General features: G+C 49.2%; 1 protein-coding gene across 1 annotated transcript; it reads left to right on the forward strand.

Annotated features, from left to right (window-relative positions):
• Positions 1-14,415: 14,415 nt before the first annotated feature.
• LOC144107352 (cytochrome P450 3A29-like) lies at positions 14,416-19,704 on the forward strand. The gene is made up of 4 exons (XM_077640341.1): positions 14,416-14,592; positions 16,774-16,963; positions 17,947-18,155; positions 18,742-19,704. The coding sequence occupies exons 1-4, from the start codon at positions 14,416-14,418 to the stop codon at positions 19,702-19,704; spliced, it is 1,539 nt and encodes a 512-aa protein (XP_077496467.1).
• The last annotated feature ends 3,734 nt before the right edge of the window (positions 19,705-23,438 follow it).

The following is a 23,438-nucleotide window of genomic DNA, read 5'->3' on the forward strand; positions in this document are numbered from 1 at the left end:
GGCTGTCCAATCTGCTGCTTTCGTGGGTATTTATATTTTTGCTAGTGCACTAACCTTGAGAGTGTTCACCAGCGCCACCCTCGTCCATAGCGGTGGACGTAGCACGTCCTGTAATACCGCGAGTGTGACGTGTGTTTTACTTTGGTTTTTGTGACTGTTGGCTTCCTTTATTCGTAATTATGAGCGTTACACATGCGCGAGGCTGAAATTCATGTTGGAAAAATTTTGTGCTTCCGTACTGCACGCTACATTGCTGTTCACTATATAGTGATCATTGCAGAAATCTTGCTATTTCACACAGTTAATAGAGAGCCTTAGCGAAGTGAAGAACGTTATACATGCATTAATCCGAAGATGATAGACATTTGTGTGATTATTCGCAGAGGGTGCTGAACTAGTAATCACGTTCGTTCAACATAATATTAAAACCACATGGAAAGAAAGTTTCGAACTGCAAAAAAAAAAAACACTTTTAGGCAAATGATATTAGGCAAGGTGTCTTCGGGCTGCGATAAGAATATCAGTTGTTGTGCGAAACTCTCGGAGCCCACCTCTTTGCTTCCAGCGATGAGGACGTAATCCTGAGGCGAGCCGATGACGATGAGGATGTGCAGGAGCCACCAGGACAGGTGCTGCATCAGATCGTCCGCGCTGTATTCGGAGAGCAGCTGGTCGACCGCCCTCACGAGACGCAGATCTTGCACGGACACCAGGGTCGTCTCGTCCACAGCGTTTCCGCCCGGCGCGTTCGTCACCGGCGCGAGCCAGTTGTCCACGGTGCTGTTGCGGACGTAAGTGGCGAGCGTGGCCAGGCGGGCAATCACGGGCCGCTCTAATGTCCCAGGCGATCGCACGGCGTCCAGGGTGGAGAGAACGTCCCTTTCGATGGCAAGCCGTCGCTCGATACTCCGAGCTTCAGGCAGCGGTGCCTTGTAACGCTCGTGGAACAGCTGGAAATATTTCTGTCGGCTGCCTACCTCTTCCAAGGTCCGCACAAAGTCGAGCCAAGTCGAAGCCTGGGCCGCGGCCTGCGCACAGAGCACGGTCAATGCTAACCTTTTGCTCACCATGGTGCTGTCATGGTGGCCCCTAAGTAGTTTAACCGATAGTGCTTTGATTTAGCAGGACACTTGCGTAAGAAGACGCACGGAGGAGACCCGCTTCTGCAACCAATGTCAACTTGTTCGATTATCTCTGCTCTGTACTGATGTTATGTAGCTTTCCTTTTGCGTTGATAACGATTGTTGTAGCTTTGGTTTAATTTCTGTACTTGCATCTCCGTTTTACTTCGGACCATTCTCATCACAAACGGACACTGGGAACTGATAGAAGCTAGCCTGCATCGACAGGGGACCACTCTCACCGAAAACAGGAGCCTAAACAAGTGTACACCACCAGCAGACTTCCCAAGTAAAATGGATCCGTCGATATTGACTTATGCCGTGGATTGGAGAGGCTACGCTACACCAGCTTCCACTTCGAAACGGCGTAGCACCCAGTCATTACCAGAGAGGACGTCACGAGATTGTCAAGTGGCGATAAGGTTTTTAAATTCGATTTTCTCGGCGACAAATGTCTTTTGCTGCTGTACAAACGTAAACAGAGCTAGAAGGAAGAGCAAAATTGATTTTTATTGAAAACAATAATTGGAGAGAGTCGCCCTCAGTGTCGCTTTAAAAATAATGCAACAGAGCTGTCTAGCTTCAGCCTTATTGTAATAGCAGCCATCGTGCATTGTGCAGGTTAGTGTTGTTTTGTTTTTCCGAGAAGAGCGATGCAGGAAGAGTAGCCACGCCATTCGTTCGGTTTGCCACACCGTGGTGGTTCAGTGGTTCGAGCACCCAGCTGCTAAGCCCAAGGACCCTTATCGGACCCCGGACGCGGAGGCCGCGTTTCGATGGAAGCGAAACGTAAGCTACCGCGTACAGTGCAAGGCCAGAGCCCCGCAAAGAACCTGTCTAAGTTAGTCAGGAGCATGGCACTACCGTGTCCCTCCTAGGCTATGTAGCTTTTGACGTTGAACCCCATAAGCCAAAAACCTTAGCTTGGCTGGTATCGTAATGGCAGGCATTAAGGGGGAGTACACTAAGGTCTCCACTACAATTAACAATGCTATGAATAGAGCATATATTAAGTTTCTATTCCCGCCCAGACGGGCGCAAAAACAGTGTGCCGGTATCTTGCGCTCCTCGCATGTTTCCTTCTGCTCGCGCGCGCATATTCAGCTTCGTGCGCATGAGTGTTTCGAACAAAGCAGCAAGGCTCCGAAGTGCAGAGCAGGTGTACCCCTATCGCTAACAGGCGCAGAAGACGACTGCATCGCTGCACAGGGAACAAAGACGGCGGTACACGAAAAATATGCTTGAATGGTTGACGGCTGGCTCACAGCTACTTTGCTTCGCTGCGATATTTACACACCAAGAAAAGAGGGAGCAAACATTGCTCATTAGACAACGCCAATCCGATTGACTTACGACTAAGTGTGTCGCAGCTCTAAGGCCCACGTCGCAACTTGCTCCAGTAAAGGTTGCTGCTGCGCGTTTGACTATGTTGTGTAGCTATACCGACTCTGTTGATATATTTAAGCATTCGAAGAAATCTCATGGTCGCAGAGATGTACGCGATAGCGTTTAGGAAAGTAGGGTGCCTTCTGAAGTGATTTAGTCAGCGCACACGAGATGGCAGAAAGAACGATAATACATACTGTGGCCAGTCTCTGCATCATCGTTCTCGCATCATCCGCTTCTGTGCACTTAACAGGCAATCCGGTAGAAGCCAGCCCAAATGGCATTCAGTGTAACCGTCTAATTTCGCAATTTCTCAGCAATGACTTCACTATTCACGTGCCACATATTGCTGCCAGCTTTTCCACACCGAATAGTGCGTGTATTAGAGGCACAGCAGTTTCTGCTAAGATGCGCTCTGATTTGCTTTCCAAATGCGCGTCAGTCTCCGTTGGCCTACGTGCCTCAATCAGCAAGGCGGGCGCGCCCTTGTTGTCGGCTGAGTGGAGGTAGGCTCGAAACCAGGTGTCGATGCCCCATTTGAGGCTCAGTGCCAGCACAGTCTCCAAGGGGTGCAGCTCCACTGTGCTCGAGCGAAGAAACGGCCACGGCACGGCCACCAGGTCGAAGAAGTCTATGATTTTGTCCGCGGACGCGGATGCCTCGGAGCTGTCGGTGCACTCCAGCAAGAAGTCCGCCACCATCCTGCACAGAAATATGGACACAGCAGCTCACGTGCGTTTGTCGATGTTGGGCAAGAGCAAATGGCTGACACGGTACACTCACTCTCCGGCATCCAGCGTAAAGATTGGTCTAGTTTTTAAAGCGAAACCTTTACTAGGCTATGTCGGCGGGGTGATCGTGTCCGCAAAAAATTCAAAGGGGCACTTTGCTGACCTAAAGTGCGGTGAGACGAAAGCCTTTAGTGCGGTGTTGCTGCCCTAATGTGTGGTTGAGATGTTGATTAAGTACACAATTGTTTGTGATACTTCAGTGCTGTAGACACTGGAGGGGGCGTTTGGGAGGCATCCATCTGATTCGACGCCTTTCCGCCAACTCTCCAGCGTCCTAGACAAGGAGTGTGTTGGCAGGAAGTAGCGTAGTCGTTAGCACGTTGGGCTGCGGAACGGAGGGATGGTGGTTCGAATCCAGTCGTGCACAAAGATTTTTTTCTTATCGAGTTGAAGAGCGTAACGGACGGACGGATGGTATGACGACACTTCCGTTGTCGTGACTTCCGGTTGGCGATCTAACGGACGGACAGGATCTCGACATGGAGTATGAGCCATTAAAGGCTTCCGCCTTAAAATGTGTCGGCAGCAGTTGTAGGCAACTCACAAGAGGTAGCGTCAAACGAATGGTTGTAATCGGAAGAGGATAATGGGAGGATGCTGCCCGGAAAAAAAAAAAATGTTGCGAAATCGAATGAATAGTTAGAGTCGAAAATGTCCATAGAGTGGGCGAGGCCAGAGCAAAAGTGCCCTGAAATTTGAAAACTCCGGAAGTTGGCGGAGCTACAGCGTGCGCCAAATTTTTAAAAGCGGAAGTGTGGACGAAGCCAAAGCGTGGCGCCAAGTTTGAAAACTCGAAATGGGCACTCAGGTGTCCAGTGATAAGTGATCGATACGTAATCAGGAAATAGGAAAAAAAACGATAAATTAGAGGCAATTAGGTAATTACTGAGAAGCAAAAGGTAATGGACGGGTAAATAGGCTGGTCGGGTATATAGTGAGTGGGCAGGAACGAAGCGTGGCAGAGAAGTTCAAAACATGAAATGGTTGCCGGGATGAAACAAGGGTGCGAACAGAGTTGACCGATAAGCAATCAATCAAGTGAACGAGAGTACAACCATGGCGCCAAATCTGAAAGGCGACCAGCGTCGAGTAGGCGTCAACGCTTTCGCATTCTTCCAGTGCGGGTAGCCGCAGTGATTTTCGGGGTTTAACGTAAAGAGCGAACAAATCCGTCTTCGCGCCCGGCGGAAGACACCGAGGTGAGCGCGCTTCGTGCGGAACCGATTTCAACGGGGGAAGAAAAAACGGCCGCTGGCCGCCAGCTTATACAAAACCAAGAAGCCCTCGCGCTCGCCTGTCTGTCAGTAGAGAGTTTTAGCCCAGGCGTTTGGCCTATGCAGTAGCGCGTTGCCGTATTTGACATGTTTGCCGTATGGAGGTGCTAAAACTCTGTTATCTCGTTCAATGCAGCCGCTGCGTATACGGCAAAGGTGAACGCCACAGCATTTTGGCGTACGCGAATTTTGCCCGTTGTTGGTACTCAACGTCCAAGCGCAAAATGCGCACAAGAACATTTATTTGGTAACACTTAGTCGGGTTTCCTTCGCTAAATTCCCCTCATGGAGAGAGGCATGGGTGTTTGAGGCCCGGTGGCGTGTTAAGCCTTCTCCTGCACATTAACCACTGAAGCATGTTAACTCTTTCCAATATCGTTGGGCGCGTCCAAGAAATCCGGGAATTGCCGCGCTCCCCTGTGTAGTACTGCTGCTATAATATGCGTTGCGCCAAGAATTTTACCTGCACAAACCACGTAAAACTACAAATATAAATTGGCTTTTTTTTCCTGCAAATTACAATGGAGTGGAGTCCCCATTATTGATTCATTGAACCGAACAAATGATTCCAGTGCTTCGTTTTCGCGTCTAAAGCATGGCTCGCGGTCATCGTGCGCACCAATGCCAGCTTTCCCTGTCGAAAAACACAGCAGGAACATTTCTTTCGTCAGAAAAGATTTTAGTATTTTAGCGCAAATGGCCTTGTTGTAATAGCAATACAAAAAATTTTTCAGTATTGCGCAGATCCTGCTTCCGACATAACGAGTTCTGGCGTGACAACAGAGCTATACAAGCAACACTAGAGAAAAAATCTCTCGTTACGACAGAACGAGGGGACATTTTGTCGTAGTTTGAGCCCAATGCGGTCGTATACTTTTCGTCTGGGTTCTGCCTAACACGAAAGGCAAACTCACTTGGAAGCTGTGAAGGCGCTTTTGTCATTAATGAATATCTGCACCATGTCGAGCTCGTACTCCTTGATCTGGTGCGCCACGAAAGACCGCGAGCCTCTCTCGGCACTGGATCCCCTGAGCCCCTTGGAGCAGACGAACGCGTCCAGGTCGACGCAGGGGTCCACGCTGTAGTTGAGCACGCCCTCGAAGGACGCCGTCAGCTGCTCACACGCGGCCGAGGAGCAGACGCGCTTGTCTGCGCCGTCCAAGCGAAAGCCCATCGCCAGGAAGAGCGCCAACGCCACCACGAGGGTGGCCGCCAGCGCCACCAGCCACAGGGCACGGTAGCGAGTGCTCTTCAGCACGCCGGTGAGTGGCTGACTGTGTGGCTGTGCTCGCTCGGCCGTCTCGGTCTTCAGCGTGGTCGCCTGCGAATAATGACAGAGCATGCCAGACACTCTTGACTAGCGGAGGGCTCTAATCAACGCACAATACCGAGCGCAACCAATTGGAGCAGACAGTTATTATTGCGGGATGCATTTTATTACTCGTAAGCCGCACATTCGTTTTCCGATCAAAACTGTCACGTTATTAATACGGAATTGCCGCATGCAAGTGGCATTAGTCAGCGTATACAGGTAGATGAAAAGGCCTCGTCGGATGGCTTAACTTTCGTGGATGCAACAGCGTCAGAGCTTGTGTTCCTGCGTCTCTGCAAGTGGGTCAGTTGCGGGGAAATCCCTCTGCGCCGATTAATACAGTGCAGCAGCAATTGCGCCATACCCCATTAAGCTGTCGCATTTAATAAGCTGGCGATTTTAATGTCGTGGGGCATAAGCATAGCACCTAAGTTGCGGCGGCGCCTAAACGAAGAGGGGTTAACCGGCGATAACAGCTGTACCGAGGCCATGGCTACTTTCTTCGCCTCATTCGCCTCTCATTCCCTCCCTGGTTGAATCGCCAGTGAATCTCACCTACGTGCATCCGCTGTGGATTCGACCAGCGTCGCGCGTACGATGCTCGTCGTGAACAAATTCATGAAAGCGTAGGTTTACGTTTTCAGTGAACAGGGGACCCAGAAGACATTTAGATGGCAAACAGATAATGCACCGTAGTTTATTTATTAGATTTGTGTGTACCATTAAATTTAGGTGCGGATGTGAAACAGCCCAGGCCGGGCTGAGCTACACATCAGCTATATAGGACCACGCGTCTCGCATCTGCCGCGAGTTCGAGCAGTACTTGCCAGGTCTTTGAGTGCTACAACCGAGTACAAGGAGCGCATTTCGCCCTCCGACATTCGGAAGCGACTTCGGCTGGGTCTCCTCGTCGGGGACGGTGATCCCTCCGCGGCGTCGTTCTCAGCCTCGACGTGGTATTCCTCTGGCGACTGAAAACTGACGCAGCTTGCGCGTTTGAGCTGCATTCGGTGACCTTTTCTCCTTTCCAGTGCGTTTTCAGATAGCAGATCATTGAGCTGATCTTCAGCGCCAGCCTCTTGCGGGATGTTTGCATCTTCAGCTGCCGGTGGCGATTTAGCGCCGGCGGCATCCGCGTTCGCATTCCCGGTGGTTTCCTTGGCGCCGCCCTCTGCGTCACTGTCCGCATGGAGGGCGGAGACCACCGGTGGTCCCTCCTGGGCCGTGTCTTGCTTTCCTGCATCTGCTGCTCCCTCGGGGACCTCGGGTGGCTTAAGCCCGGGCGCACTAACTTCCCGCTGTCGCGCTGTTTCATTTTCAGCGTCCACGGGCGCAACTTCGCCGGTCTTGTCCTCGATTTCATCGCGACCAGCTGCGCCTTTCCGCTTGTGTCGCCGGCCGTGAGTAGTTGTGGTGCGCCCCGTTGTGGCGTCTTTGTCATCTGAACCTCGGCGAGCTTTATTTGCCGAACGCTTTCCACGCTTTCGGTGCTTGCGCTCCACTGTTGTTGCAGGACCGGCACCGGTGTCCTTGGGGCCTTCTGGTCGCACTGCGGAGGGGGATGGCGCATCTGGGTTCACCATTGGATCCGCCTCTGCCGTCCGTCCGCTTGCGTGGGGGATTGTCGAGGGTTCTGCTAACCTGAACGGAAGCAAAGGGAAGGCATTTCAAGTAAAAACGTTTTCTGTTTTTAGGCTGGTTTATCTATGAATAAGATTTCAACCTAAGATTTCAAACTAGGGGCACTTGAGAGACACGCCAAGAGGCACCGTAAGAAACAGGGGCCGAGGTTTGTAACAATTTGATTTTCATTTCATTTGGACTTTAAGTTAGTCGTGACGTAAGCTACAGGAGGTGTGAAAACAGACGGGCAACGAAGGACGTTGCCGCCGCCAGGCACTATGTATACTGCCGCCACATAGGGAAGAATAATTTTTAGCAGCCTAAAAAGACGAGGGACAAGAGGAGAGCCTACGCAGGGCAAGGCTATCCTCTTGTCCCTCGCCTTTTTTCGGTTGCTAAAAATTGTTCTTCGACATGTCATACCAACCGGTCCACCATTCGGCCTTAACTACATAGGGGGCCCGGCTCCCCGCCCGCAATCACGCCCAACCCAACACCTTCCCCCCCTGCAGTATTCTTGTTAGGCATAGGTCTTGCCCTATACAATTGCCTCGGGTCAATTTCTGGCTACGTGCCTGCTTACATATCAGTCTGACAGTGACTTGTCCTATAGACCGCTGCGCGGTTTATCTGACTGTGGTTTAGGGGTGGAAATTGCTTTGCAGAATTGCCGTCACGAATTCACTGGGCTCAATCATGCGCTTATGCGCACGAGCGCTATTTTTGCAATAAATTGTGCACAAAAAAGACCTTTTATGTAACTCTGCAGTGCCAGTAAAGGCCATCTCTCGTTTAAACTTGCCAGTGCCGGATATGGCGGCCCTCGTCCGCAGATGACACGAATGTACGAATCTCATTCGATAATTGCGCGGTTTCGCTTTCAGGAGTACCTCCAGAATTCGCGAGAGGCATAGTGACTATCTCACAAACTTCTGCACATCCCTTTCTCAAAGTATAGTCGGAAACGTGTGATGTTCATATGAGGTCAGCGAGGCCGATCTGCTGATCGAACATCTGCAGAGTAGCGCAGTGTTTGCCTTGTCTGCTCTGCGGCGTCGTGTGTTGAGTGAGTGCAAGCACTGCGCAGCGGCGCCACTCTTCTCCCCAGGGAAGGCGTGTGCACCGTATGTGAGGAAAAAGTCCGCAGGTAAAAGCGTTTCGCGCAGTGCACTGGACAAGTTGCACACATTCAGAACGAATCTTCTTTTCCGTCTGGGAAAGTATATTTCTTGCTTGCGCGACTTGTTAATAGACACCGTTACCGGAGAACGAGCGAACGGTGCTGGTGGATATTCAAAAAGTCAGTTAAAATTCCAGAATCTCTCACGGATCAAAGGCATCGGAGAGTTGGGTTTTGGCGAGGAAACCGACAGCTGTAATGCTAAAGCGTCGGTGGAAGCTCGCTGAGTCGCCTATCTTCAGTCTCCACCGGACAGTGGCATTAGGCGACGTATACCCAGCTCACAGAACTTGCGCTAAGCGCCTCGAGGCACCAAAATTGCACATTTTACTCACGCGGCGGTCACAGCGGTTGGCCCTAGGTAGAGGCGTCGTCTTGATAATTCCTGCTCGGACGAGGTAGAACGACCGCACGTGCGCTCGCTCGCGTTCTTCTTCTTCTTCTGCGACGGGCACGTTCACAGCCGGCGCGGTATCTGCCTGGGTTCCGCGTGCAACCCCTACAAGCTGATGATCATGATTGGGGCATACATTCAGAGCAGGAGGATTAGAGAGGGTATAGAGAGCCTTGAAATATGGAACTGCAGATACACAAGGCTATAGATTTATTTAGTTAGTTTCAGCAGCAGACAATATACACAACCTGATGCAGGGACAGAGGCTAAAGGTTATTGAAACCTGACGAGGCATCTGACCCTACGCAGTTTGCAGCAGTATTCTTACAAAAATATATCAACTTTTTGCTTCCTGGAATGTTACATGATATTCTGCACAATATCACACACATCCGCAATTCATACATTTCATGGCACTATTTTAAAATAATTACATGCACATATCACAAGATGAAATTGTACCACAGCACACACAACAAGAAGAGATACTTTGTACTGATCAAAACAACACGTTTGAACATAATAACACAGTCGAAAAATTCATGACATACAATGTTCATTTGCAAGAGTACTTGAATCCAGAAGGCAACCCCTCCCTAACGTGGTGTCTGAATGTTTTTTATCTGTATTCGAAATTTAGGTTTCTTTCAAGTTTATTTAGGGTGGAAGATACTTGATATGTCATTGTTTGCTTTCCATAGTTTGTTCTTATTTGCAGTGTTCGATGTTTTCGGTGCCTTAAAACATATCCAGCATTTTTGCTATCACTGGATTCAATCCCTCTGGTCACCAACAGAAGCTCACGCATTTTATAAATACTACCGTCTTATTCCCATACTACTACTTCTTAACAAGGGTAGCCACCTGGCATTGGATGGCGCGCGATTTTATGCGCAGAGCATGCGCAGAAATGGGAGAGTGCTTGCTCTGTGCGCGCCATCCGGCACTGTTCCATGCATCTAGAAAAGAAGACTGCTTGACAGACGCAGACAAAGGAGGCACACAGGGCCGCGCCCCTGTCTTCTTTTGCAAATCTCTTTTGTAAATATCATGTACCAACTAGCCCATACAAGAGTTCTACTCAGTGCATGCTTGCGTGCTACCCCTGGCAGCACTGTTGCCATAAGTAGCAAAAAGAGGGAGAGAAAGTAATTTATTGAAAGGAAAGGAGGAGAGGTCGGCCTGCGGTAATGTGACCCTGGCCTGCTACTCCACACTGGAGAAGAGGGAAAGGGAAGTAAAAGTAGAGTGAGAGGCGAATGGAGGGTGATGGTGTCATAATACAATGAATTCCTTGGAGTGGTCTGAGTGCAGCAAAAAAAAGGTTCGCGCACAGCTGCCCCCCTCACCGTTCCGCCACGTCTTACGTGTCATTTGCGGTATACGAAAGCACGTTCTACGTACGCCGCTATAGTCGAGGTTGACGCTGCTGAACACTCTCAAAACTAGGCAACACATGGTCAGTCGAAAGTAAAAGGGACCGACGCCGGCGCACCTCATTTGCAGAACATTTAGTGCGTGACTTGCGGAGATTGTGGGTATCGGATCCCACCACACCGGCGGCATGTCGCCGTCTTTTCTTCTGCTTATAAATATATTGACTTTCAGGTATAAATTGATCCCAGCCCTTAATCCCCTTTCATGAACAGCAATACTGAAAATAAAAGCAGTCCACTGCTTTCATTGTCTTCAGGAACTGTTCATGCTTATTTCATTCCAACTATAGCGTTACGATGAAGGAAGCGACTACAATCAGAGCCTTCCAATACTCCTGATGTTCATCAATCTCCCGCCGAAGTTTGGTGTGGGTGCAAGGTACGAAACTACTGCGACGACATCTGGCGAAATAGCCCGCAGGGAAATTTGCCTGCAGTTTGATCCCATTGGCTGACTACGGTTACTCCACGACATACGGCCAATAAAGCGACACTGCCGGCATTCTCTTTTTTCCACAAAGTTTCTTAGTATATGCTACAGGGAAAGCTGGCGGCAATACACTTCATCCAGCATGGCGAGGCACAGGAGTGCCGGGATGGCGAGGTTTCTTATTTTGCCTTGTTAATATTGGGGCACGAAACGTGGATTCAGCCGTAAAAATACGACCACTCTCGAGGCAAACCTCGGAAATAGCCGAAAAATAAGATATTCCTCGGCAAGCGGCAATGAAAGCAAAGCTAGAGAAGGACTGGCGCCTCGCATGAGTTTCCGAAGGGAAAATAATGATACGGAAAACAAACTTTGCGGGTCATCCTGCAGGTGACATGCGAAGATGACCTCGATAAAGTAGTGCAGCTACTGCATCTTTTCATATTCCCTCAGCACCGAGGTCCCTCGTGGCGTCTCTAAACGACGGCGACAAATCCATCTCCACTTTTCACGGCAATATTCGAAGCATCCAAAAAAACTTAGATCTGCGTATCTCCTTTCTATCGTTACAAAAAAGAAAATTTTACTTAATCGCAACAACTGAAACATGGCTGAAAAAAAAGGAGAGTATATAGTCGTTGCGGGTTACACGATGATATCACATCCATGCCTGTCTTGCGCTCGTCGCGGTGGCGTTATTTTTTTTTTTGTGAGAGAACGACAGCAGTTCTCTCTTGCATGATGTCACATGTAGAACATCCTTTATTGAAGCCCTTTTTCTTGTTTTAGAACCCTCGCTCATAGTTAGAAGCAATTTTGGAAGAAATTCGACGCAACTTTATCATGCCTGACACAAAGGCCAAAGCAACAAATTCTTACTGTGGGAGATATAAACAATGATATGGTACAATGCAACACACAGCGAATACATGCATTTGCTGAAGTCCTTCTGCTTTCAGAATCCTATCAACAAACATACTCGTGTTACGAGTTCATCAGCAACACTAATTGATCAGCGCTCGTTACTTACAACACAGGCAACCACTGATATTTTTTATGAATCTTTATTTGACCATCTTCCCAAATTTGTTACTATGGATAATTTACCAAAAGCATAAAACTATTTTCCTCACCACCTAACCAAAATGAACTACTAACTATTATGAACCAATCTTTTATCCGTTAATTTTGAGGATGTTTATCACAAGGGCGTTGACACGGAATATTCGAACTTTATTAATGTTCTCGCCAGTGCGATATCGAATAGTACTCAAAAGATCAATGCTCGCTCTCGCAACCCACCAAATTTCCCCTGGTTGAATAAGCCCATTCCTGATGTTTTAAAAAGCAAGGATTACTGGTATAACCAGTGGAAGCACGAGAAAGGGAATGATGTTTACCTGCATCAATTTAAGGCGACGCGTAATAAACCACGATGAAAGCACTGAAAGGGGAATTTTACAGGGAGCGAATAGAGCGGGCAAACGGAAACACCAAAAACACTCCGGGACATTGTCAGAGCCGATGTGCGGGTACCCTGCTAGGCAGCTTCCCAACAAAGAGGGTGCTGTACTCAGCCTAACTCACTCCATACAAGATAAAGACAAGAAGAGCGTAATTGTGATAAACTTACCGACAAAAATCTCAAACTAAAAACGGAAGAGCACAACTGCGTTCCCCGTTAACGATAAGACAAGAAATCTTGGAACAGCGACATAATACTGCAATCCACAACGTCAGCTTATATCATGTGCCATTCAGTGATCTTGAGTGTGAAAAAAGAATATTCTAACGTATCGCTGCGATACTGAATACGTACATATTTCTCACCCGTGATCAGTCCTTCCAAACAAATACGCGTCCTTAATATATTAGCTTCGCGAATCTGATAGTTTTTCCGTTACCAGCGAGCGGCTGGTAACAGCGCTCCTTCCAAGAAGGCAGCGGCGAGCGTCTGTAGGCTCGGGCTGAAGGGACTTTACAGCGGAGCTGCCAGAAGCTAGGAGAAGATCGTGGCGTTCAGTCTTCCAAAGGGAGGCAAGCGTCGCTTCGTCGGAATACACCGCGGCAACTGCGGCCAGCTTTGACCTCACTGAACCTCGAACTCTTGCATGAGTATGAGATCCGACCTCCTTATCCGTGAGGTTGGGGTCGACCTCATGAAGATATACTCACTTCTGTCTCCGACGACCGCGACTGCTGATCATGCAAAATGGACTTCTCACGACCGCGGTTGCTCGAAGTGACATTTACAATGATGCCCAATGTTAAGAGGATGTTCAGAATGGGCAAATTGAATCGCTGAGTGCAGCAGGTTGAAAAGGGTCGCGCTTTACTCACTGCATCCTCCGCAGTTCACTGCGCCATTTCCTTTCCTCAAAACAAAATTTCTGTGGGCTTCCGGTGGTGGTGTTGTTTGTTTAATTACTTTGAGATGACAAGGACAAATGCCTTTTGTCATGTGTCTCCGAGCGATGCGAGGCTCGTTCCTTGTTCCTAAGTGATGAATATTTAACGACTGCAATAACAACTGCTGATTGTTATGGCAGGATCTTATGCAGGAAATGCTTAATGTCGTCATTGATATTCATCCAGGTTTCCTGTTTTGAAAGGCCTGCATTAAACCCAGCACATTTCAGGCATCGCATGAGGAAAACAACTTTGGGAATGGAAGACTTGATCGGAAGCTGAGGCAAAGATAATTACTACGATCTCGCGTACGGCCTCGAACGTCACACTCTGATGAAATCTTCAGCGAGCGTCGGCAGCTTCCCTTGCGACCGGCTTGGGAAACTGCCTGCTTCGTTTCGGGATTTTAGACTGCTCTGCGTGTTCGCAGCAGCAGTTGCAGGTGCCTCAACGCTACCAAGGGGCCCAGGTATGCACGGTAGTTTGTCTTGCGTTTTCTCGGGGATTCGGCTCTAATGTAACTCCGCGGAGTCTCGAGATTGCGGTTTCCACTTAGTAGCTAAAAATCATGGACGAAGAGCGGCTGCCAGTAAATGGATCCTGCCAGTAAATGGCTGCCAGTAAATGGACGCTACTCTTTACGAGTAGCGTCCCCGTGAGAAGAAAATGTCTATCTCAACTCTGCTGCGTTGTGCCACATGTCTTCTCTTCACTGCCATCGCGCGAAGTCGCGCCCCGAGGAAGTCAGCAAAAGCCTTACAAAAATGGTCTATATATAGTCTGTAGACTTCTTAGACTCTATTGCCTTCTTATAGGTTTTTTCTATTCATTGTCTATAGACTGTCCGTAGAGAAAAGCCTACTAAACGTGTATGGCCATAAATCTATAGATTGTCAGTAGACTGTCTGTAGAATATATATTGCCTGTAGAGCTTTCTCTAGGGTTTTTCTATGCGAAGTCTATAGACATTTTAGACAGAAGTCTAAGGACAGTCTATACACTGTCTAAAGATATTTTTGTAAGGGAATTGTCCCTCCGCAGGTGGATACGCACACAAATATGGCGTACCTGGCTGGCATCGTCGTCAGCGTTGCGGCAGTATTGGCAGTCGCCATTGTGCTCTTCGTAGTGAGATGCCGGTGCATGCTCAGGTTCTTCAAGGACCTCGGCATTCCGGGGCCAAAGCCTGACTTCATTTGGGGAAACCTGAAGCAAGTTACCCACAACCGACTTGCGGTACGCACCGGAGCTTTCTTATGTGCTTCTGCATTATGCGACAGATCGCACTTAGGCCGTTGATCCCTTCCTTCTGCTTGCACGCGTTGAGGAAAACACACGCACGGGAACAAAAGACACAGGAGGAATTTGTTTTACCCCAACACCAAGAGCCTCCTCTATGAATTAATCCTTCTGTCATAACCTTCCAATTCTGCTAAACAGATTAATTCAGGACAATTGTGATATAAGCTATCAATTAAAACCCTTTAATTCGAGATTGCTCCCTTACAAAATGGTCTGTAGATAGCCTATAGACTTTTTAGACTCTATTTCCTTATATGGTTTTTTTTCTATTAATTGTCTACAGACTGTCTATAGACGAAAGCCCATTAAAAGTGCATGGCCATAAATCTATAGATTATCAATAGACTGTGTATAGGATTTGTATTACCTATAAACTGTTCTCTAGTGTTTGTCTTTAGAGAGTCTACAGACTTGGTAGGCAGAACTCTATGAACAGTCTATAGACTGTCTAAGAAAATTTTTGTAAGGGCTGTCGGCAAAATTTTTGCCTAAGAATTCTACATGAGGTTTTCTGTTCACAGCTTGCGGCGTTATTTGCGCTGTGATTTGCCAATGGTTCTTTGTGGCCTTTTGATCACATCGCCTATTATTTGCCTGTTATGTGTGTATGTGGCCTGTCAATTGCTCATTTAATTGCATATTCACGAGGGACTACATTAATTAGCTTTGTTTATGCATTACTTTCTGGTTAAAGAGATAGATATCTTCGTTTAAATTTTGCGAAATGTTGCACAACCACCGTCGCTCTTTTGTAATCTTCTGTTATACTCTGCAACCACCGTCTTCTCTCTTCTGCAGTCGGCTATCTAAAGAAGCCGGGAACTTCTGTCAAGCTGTTACCACAGCATTTAGTTCCGGTTCCTCATTTGCAAGAAAAGATAAGACTTAAAAAAGATGAAGTTCAGACACAGCCTGGGACAAAAATACAGCGGCCATCGCCGTTGCCTCTGGGCCGTGCTGTCCCTCCTGTGTGGTTTCGGACCCTTATAAATATGATCTACAGACAGTCTGTAGGCTTCTTATACACTATATTGCCTTGCTATAGATATTTCTTTTTGACTATTCATAGTCGGTAGACTGTCTACCGACAAAAGTCTACTCAAAGTGTATGGCCATAAATCTATAGATTGTCTGCAGACCATCTATAGGATTTGTATTGCCTGTAGACTGTTCTCTAGCGTTTGTCTATAGAAAGTATATAGACTTGATACAGAAGTCTATGCACAGTCTATAGACTGTCTAAAGACCTATTTGCAGGGGGAGCACTGTTCTCACCTTTCCTTTTTTGAGAAATGCTTCTTTTAAACACCACCTCACCTCCCTCCGAGAGGCCAGCTTTTTAGCCGGGTTATGCGTCGCCGTAATCCAATGTAGCCTCTTTCGGCTTGTGACTGTACCTGTGTCCTCGTAACAGAACATCGTCAAATGAGAGTCCTGAAACCTAACATGTGTAACGCTCACAAGTTTGACGGGACAAGATTACACGGTTAGCTAGAGCAGAATTTAACGTGCGCTTCTATTCCTGCCGGTGCAACGCCTCTAGAAGACGTCCACACGTACTCTCACCGCTCAAAATTAATAACGTTACTCTACTAACACCAAATGACTTCCACGTAAGATGTCATTGCGCCAAGCGCTATCACAGCTTTTAACAAGCGGTGGTTTTAAGACGAGAGGGATTGTCGTTTAAATGAGCACTCTAGGTTAAGGCGGTTGCGAGCCGGCAACTAGTCATTATTCCAATGCTACCTAACGTGTGCGTTGGTTCATCCCGTTCAGCTAGCCATGATACCAAATTGATGTCCGCCACTACGGCGGGTGAAAGGGAAAAAACAGTGTTAAAAGCAATATATTTGCTCGAAGCGGAGGGCCCCCCCGAAAATTCGGAGCCGCACTTTGTTGTGCTGAGGAGGTGGCCTCACACGCGCGCCGGAGTCGCCAAGTGTGTCCCATGAATGCATTTCCGAACTAAAAACTCACGAGCGGGATGAGTACCACCAGAGTGTAGTCAAAATAATTCAGCTGATTTCCGGTGCAGCAGTGGTATAGCGGCGCTGTATTGTGTTCACGCGTAATGTGTATTCAAGTATGGCGTCGGTGTTCTTTCCTCTACAGACGCTCACACAGTGGAAGAAACAGTATGGAACGATGTTCGGCGTATACCTGGGCAGCGATCCTTTCTTGATCATCGCGGACCCGGATATGGTGCACGAGTGTTTTGTCAAGCAAGCGGCCACATTTCAAGACAGGCCCATAGGCTTTGTTGATGCAGAGCCTTTCAAAAGCAGTCTCTTTCAACTCAATGGTAAGCCCCACGAAGCTTAACGCACAGTCTCGACACGAGCTGGAGATGCACCCAGGAAGAATCGGGGGAAACTTGAGTTCACCTAAAGAGTCCCCATGGTCACTGGAGGCCTCCCGGCACACCCTATCACAGACATCGAGACGCTTGTAGCGATAACATCGAAATAATCATCGAGAGTAAATCCAAGTGCTTTTGCAGAACGATCGCATCAGTGTCCGGTCGTGCCGCAGTTTCTTCGTGTCCTTACTTTATATGACATGTAAGCTGTGTACATAGCGAGAATACCAGTTAGAAGGGGATTTATGGAGTAACATATATGCTCGACGGTGCAAAAGACTTTACCGGACGCCTGAAGAGGCGCCCTCTCCTAATACAATGCTCAGTATTAGATTTTGCCGGTTGTTGGAGCGGCAAACAAGCAAGCCAAAAGGAAAAAGAAACATTCACTTTCACAGTGCACTAAGGCTTGACAAGCACCGTGCACTGAAACCGGAAGCGATCCATTCAGCATACAGCATATACGGTAGCGAGAGTACACTTAAGGAGACCGCCGTGCGCAAGTCGCGCAGCATTGCACGTGCCATCCGGATAATCATTGAGCGATTTGCAAGCAGCATGGTCGGAGTGCATTGCAAGACAACTCAGCACTCACAGCAGAGCTAGTTAATGTGGTTTATGCAGCAAAAATTGTTTTACTTGCTTTTTGTAGATCTTCACTGACCACAGCACCCTGCGAGTCTCGCCGCTGCCCATTAAAGACATGCGAAGAATTGTTTTTTTTTTCACGAAAAGCCATAGCATTGATCGCTGTTTTGAAATAAAACGAAGTTTCTGGATACTGAACTGAATAGCGTACTTCAGAGATATCCCAACATCGTGAGAATTCCAATTATATTCATGCGCGGCAACACAGAAGCAATGTCTTGGCCCTGTGGTAAGACTTGTCTGTGCTCATCTAAGCCTTGTCGTATTCGTGATTTCAGGTAGCCAATGGAAGAACGTGCGGGCGGCGCTAAACTACGCTTTCGGCACAAGCGTGATTAAGGAGCTCTCTGCGGCAACCAGTTTGTGCTCCTCTGTATTTGTGGATACGGCGTCAAGGATAAGTCGGACCAACGGATATGTGGAAATTTATGAGCTCTCCTTGGGCCTCGCGTTCGACTTCATCATGAATGCGGTGCTGGCGCAGAAGGTGCGTGTTTAACCGACTTGAGTATTTGTGCCATTTTGACAGGTGGCGTGATTTTGAGTTGTGTTTAAGGCCTCTCCAACATGTCGCCGCGTCTAAACAAAGCTGTCCTCGTGCTGTTTTGGCGCGTTTAGCGATGGAATTTAAGGAGGAAGAACAAAGGAGGTTCGCTAAATGCGTTGAGCGCAGGTTAGTCTACATGCACGAAAAAGACGTCTTAGCTGCCTGAGAGTAAGCCTTAAGGCCACTTTTATTTTCATGAAAACTCTGGTTAGCGAATGAAATAAATAGGTTTGCGCATCTTTCAGGATTGCTTCTGTCATTGATAGCATAAGGGCAATGTCACAGCACTGATTTTCTTATTAAACTTGCCTTCGCACAATTGCTCCTGACACGATGGCCCCAATAGAGATGAGGCAGTATAGTCATCGCCGGCGCGTTATGATCTTCGAAATTAGGAGGATTGCGGTTTGCAGCAGGGGGTGTTAATTTTCGACGCGTTTGTTTTCTACTGTGCCGAATTTTTATGGCAATTTGCAATTTTCGGATATCACGTGACTGAAAATTTGTTGCCGGTCCATTTATTCAGGTGTGCAGCCAGGAAAACTCCAACGAGCTCATTTTGGAAGACCTGAAGCAAGTAAGCAAAGACATGGAAAACTCGGCCATGGAAGTGGCTTTCGCACTGCCCGGAGTACGTGCTCTGCTCACGTGGTTATATCCGCTCACGAGGCATGCCAGAGCTTTGAAGGATGTCCTCAACCTTGTACGGAGCACAGTAGAGCTTCGCCGCTCCGGCAGCTGGGAGAAGGAGTGCAGCATACTGCAGGTGCTGTTGGACGCGCGCTCCGAGGACCTGAGCGATGTGCACGAGAGGCCTAACAAACGCGTAAGGCATCTGGACGACCAGCACATCTTCTCAAACGGCGCGATTTTCCTCTTGGCTGGCTTTGAGACAACAGCTACCGCGTTGTCCTTCTTGGCGTACCTCTTGGCCAAGCATCCGAGCGAACAGGATGAAATAGTGAAGGAGCTCGAAGAGCTTTTTCCTCAAAAAGCAGCGCGAGATCTCAGCTTCGAAGAACTGCGCCAGCTTAGGAGGCTGGACTGGACGATCCTAGAAGGCCTTCGTCTGTACCCGCCTGTCCCAGTGTCCCTAACCCGGAAGTGCTTTCGGGACACGACCATCTGCGGGCGATTCATACCCGCCGGCGTCAACATCATGGTTGCGCCCTGGCTAGTCCACTACGATCCCGACCGTTGGCCCGAACCCGAACAGTTCCGCCCCGACAGGTTTGCCGATGAAAACCGCGCGCGAATACGCAGTGGGTCGTACGTACCGTTCGGACTAGGACCTAGGATGTGCATTGGGGAGAAACTCGCGATGCTGATCCTCAAGTCCGCGCTTATTCAAGTTCTTCAAGACTTCCGCTTAACGCTGTTCGGTGAAGAGCCTAGCTCGCTTGTGGCTGATCACGGCTTTGTACTGATTCCCCATGGGCTAAAGATCCGACTCGAGCTCAGAGTGGAAAGAGAGACCGCCCAAATATGACGTCTGAAGAGTATGATTGTGGAGCAAACAGTTTCAGTGGTCAGGAGGGAATGAATGCAGCAAAGAACGGGGAAGGAATGATGGACATGAGATGAAAATTAATTTGCGAAACTTAACTTTGGGAAAAAGAGGACGAGGGACTCCGACCTAGACGCACCCTCTTTTTTTAAAAAGGACAAGTTACTTTGCCCCCCCCCCCCCAAAGGAAAAAAAAACTCTCTCTCTCGTGGCCGACAATAGACATAATCATGAAATGCTTTGCAGTATCGGCGTATCACAATCTAGGGATCAATTGCACCCAGTTGCATGGGGCTGACAGTCATTGACTGTCCGTCAGCAGGGCCGCTACCTTCCTCTGCCCATCCTGTTTGCAACGGGTCCGCCGGCCCGAAGGATGACGCCATGACTCCGTATGAGAGCAGTTGCCCGCGGGCGCGCGGCCCTCGCTTCGCTCACTCGTCCAGAGAGAGGACTGCGCATGCGCCGCTCGGGCTGCAGGACAGAGCGCCGGCTTCTTCGCACCGCGCGCTGGCTTCACCGACCATGGGACTAGACAGGTGCTGTTGTTGACGCAAGCGCTGCTCCGAAGGCAATGCAGCACGTAGGCACCAGGGGGAAGGCGGAAAATTTCGGCAGATTTCTTTTAAGTTCGGCTCTCTGCTCTCCCTCCGTTCTGACGCCAAGGTCACCCTTGCTAAACGTGCCTCCGGAGCATAGTTTTGGAATGTTTATATTGTCCATGAATAGGGGCTGAAGTAATCGGTTTAAAAAAAACGATAACGTACGCCGATAGCATTTTTTGGAAATGCGATTTTCAGTGAAAAGGACAGTATCATTTAAATGAACCGCATACGCCATAGCTTGCTGGGTATAGCGTAAGATCTGCAGTCGGTGACAGGACAGAATAGAATCAATCAAGTGCGGAAGCCAGGAGCGCGGTGAGACAACGGAGTATTCTATTGAATAATGCATTCGTACATTTTGACTCGATACGTATACATTTCCTTCACTCAGACTCAACGCTCTCGAGACCGCCCTCCTACAAGGCAGCTCTCCCAGCCTCTATACCGCTAAGCCACAGGCCCCTTCCATCCTCTCCGTTCTCTTCTCACTTTACGCCGTGACTCGCAGCTTGCCCTTACCCGTCAGGGTCAGTGGTTATTGGCTCAGGCGGGTATCTATCCCCTTCCCGTTTCCATCTTTACCTCTCTCATCCCCCAACCAAGCACCCAGTATTCGTATCCTCCTCCTCCCGTCCTGAATGCCAGCCGGTCGTCATGCGGTCGCGCAGCACCAGTCCCCTCTCTTTGATACCCAGGGAGTGGCCTACACGGACGCCTCTTTCGTGGCTCCTGCAGGCTGCGCTCTGTACCATTCCCACCTCCCCGCACCTGAAACACACACCAGCGTGACATACCTCCTCCGTCCGGACGCATTGTCCATCGAGGTCCTCACCATTGCGTATTCCCTCTAGTCGTTTGCCCTCTCTCCCGGAGTACATGGTCTATTCCGGCTCCCAAGACGCTATTCTCGACGTACAAATCCGCTACCTAACCTCTCCACTCCAACAAGAGGTCGAACGAGTGGTCTCCGCACTGCAGCCTTCCACCGTTTTCCTCCGCTGGGTCATTGGGCATTCAGGGATTGACGGCCCATCAGCTCGCCCGCGTTTACCAGGCACCGTTGATTCCCTTGTCAAGGCCCACGGTGGACGGTGGGAGACTCCCTGCGCCGCACCATCAAGCACCTCGAGCTCCGCCTTGAAAAGCGCCCTCGCCCTCCTCCATCAGTCACCGTGCCGTCCGGCACATCCGAATCAATGCAGTCTTGACCTCCTTCTGTCGCTCTATCTCTATCTGTCCGAACCTTCCTGTCCTAACTGCCCTTCTACCTATTCGGACCGGACCAGCCGCCGCAGTGGCTGAGTGGTTATGGCGCTCGGCTGCTGGCCCGAAAGACGCGGGTTCGATTCCGGCCGCGGCGGTCGAATTTCGATGGAGGCGAAATTTTAGAGGCCCGTGTACTGTGCGATGTCAGTGCACGTTAAAGAACCCCCGGTGGTCGAAATTTCCGGAGCCCTTCACTACGGCGTCTCTCATAGCCTGAGTCGATTTGGGACGTTAAACCCCGATAAACCAAACCAAACCAAACCTATTCGGACCGCCTCTTCTATTGCCCGGATACTCGGCAGTCTGCTTCCTATCCCCCCTTCCCTTTCCACCACCACTTGGCTCGGCACTGAAGGGCAAGAAGAGCGTGGACTAGTCGCCCGGGAGGTCGATATGCTCGACATGTAAATTATGGCCGAATAAATATTTGATGCTACGTTTTGAGGCATTGCTCTGTTATTCTCAGACGCCTGGTGCAGACTAAGACCTTCCACTGCCTTTTCAAGTTTCGCCAATTATCGTAGCGCCTTCTGCTCAAAAACCATCACTCTATCAGAGCTTTTACCTGGCTAACGGGATTTCGTACGACGCGCAAGGATATTGGCAACGTATGTAACCGTTAAAAGCCGCGGTCAAGCGTCATAAAGTGTCACGTTTTCGGTTTTCGGGGTAGTTCAGTGGAACTTCCATTACTGCAGCCATCATGCGAAGAACATAATCCGCCGCTTTGTGGCTCCTCCTGGATTTGGCAGCAGTCACTTTTTCTCTTTCCAATCACAAAAATTGTTGTTGTCAAGCGTTTGCTGCTTTCACGGTTCGTTCCGTGACCGAAGGAGTGACCAGTGTGCAGCCACCAACAAACATGGTTTCATTATCAGAAGCAGATAAACCTTTATTGAACAGTTGAGCGCGTAAACACAAGACAGACAGGGACACACACAACACGAGCGCTAAGGGTTGTGGGTAGCACTCATGCTGGGTGCCTGACTTTCCGTCTGGTGTCCGGCGCTAATAATTTTTAGTAATGTATCACCAGCTAGCCGAACATTCTACCCTTCCGCACATAATGCTATTCCCAAATGAAGGCACCTTTCCAATAAGGGCTGCCGGGGTGTCGTCATATTGCTCGCTGACGAAAGCACAGTGGAAGGGGTTTGCAACAGCCCAGACAGGAGGCGTTTCGGCCTCCTGCTTCGTCTTGTAGACGTTCCATCGGGTTGCTCTTCCCGAGCAATGCGGAGAAGGAATAGTTCACGCAAGCTTCATTTTTGCACAGATTGGTATTCGGGAGGCTCTCTGTTTAGCGCGTTAATCATTAGTCGACACCACCAGCCACCTTCCACGGTTGCCATGTGGAGGCTTCACACAGATGAACCTGGCCCGGTGACGTTGCTTCTGGACTGGAACTGCACTCCCCCTCCTGCCAGTGCGCATTCTCCGGTCTAGTGACGTCCCGTCCAGTCAGCCAATGGGATTTCTCCGGTATGTGGACGTCACTGGTGACGTCACTTCCCGCCACCCAATCAGCGAACAGACGACGCCGGACGATGTAGGACGCATTCGGATTTTTTCTGCGATCAGGCTTATAATGCTATCGCGCTGAAACCAGCACGGAATTCAGCAATGTCCGTGAGGTGCCGCAAGGAACTCACTACTTTCTGCCGATCGTGCACCTCCCAGGAACTCATTAACGCGGAGAAGCTCTCCACACACACACACACGGCCCGACAGGAAAATCGAAGAGAAACTATATATTCGGCTTCCCGGAATGATTTCCCTTTTCTGCTCGATAGCGTCGGTGGTATGCTAATGAACACGTGGAAACAACTTACATATGGAGGGCCA

This window comes from Amblyomma americanum, chromosome 10 (assembly GCF_052857255.1).
Source record: "Amblyomma americanum isolate KBUSLIRL-KWMA chromosome 10, ASM5285725v1, whole genome shotgun sequence".
NCBI lineage: Eukaryota > Metazoa > Arthropoda > Arachnida > Ixodida > Ixodidae > Amblyomma > Amblyomma americanum.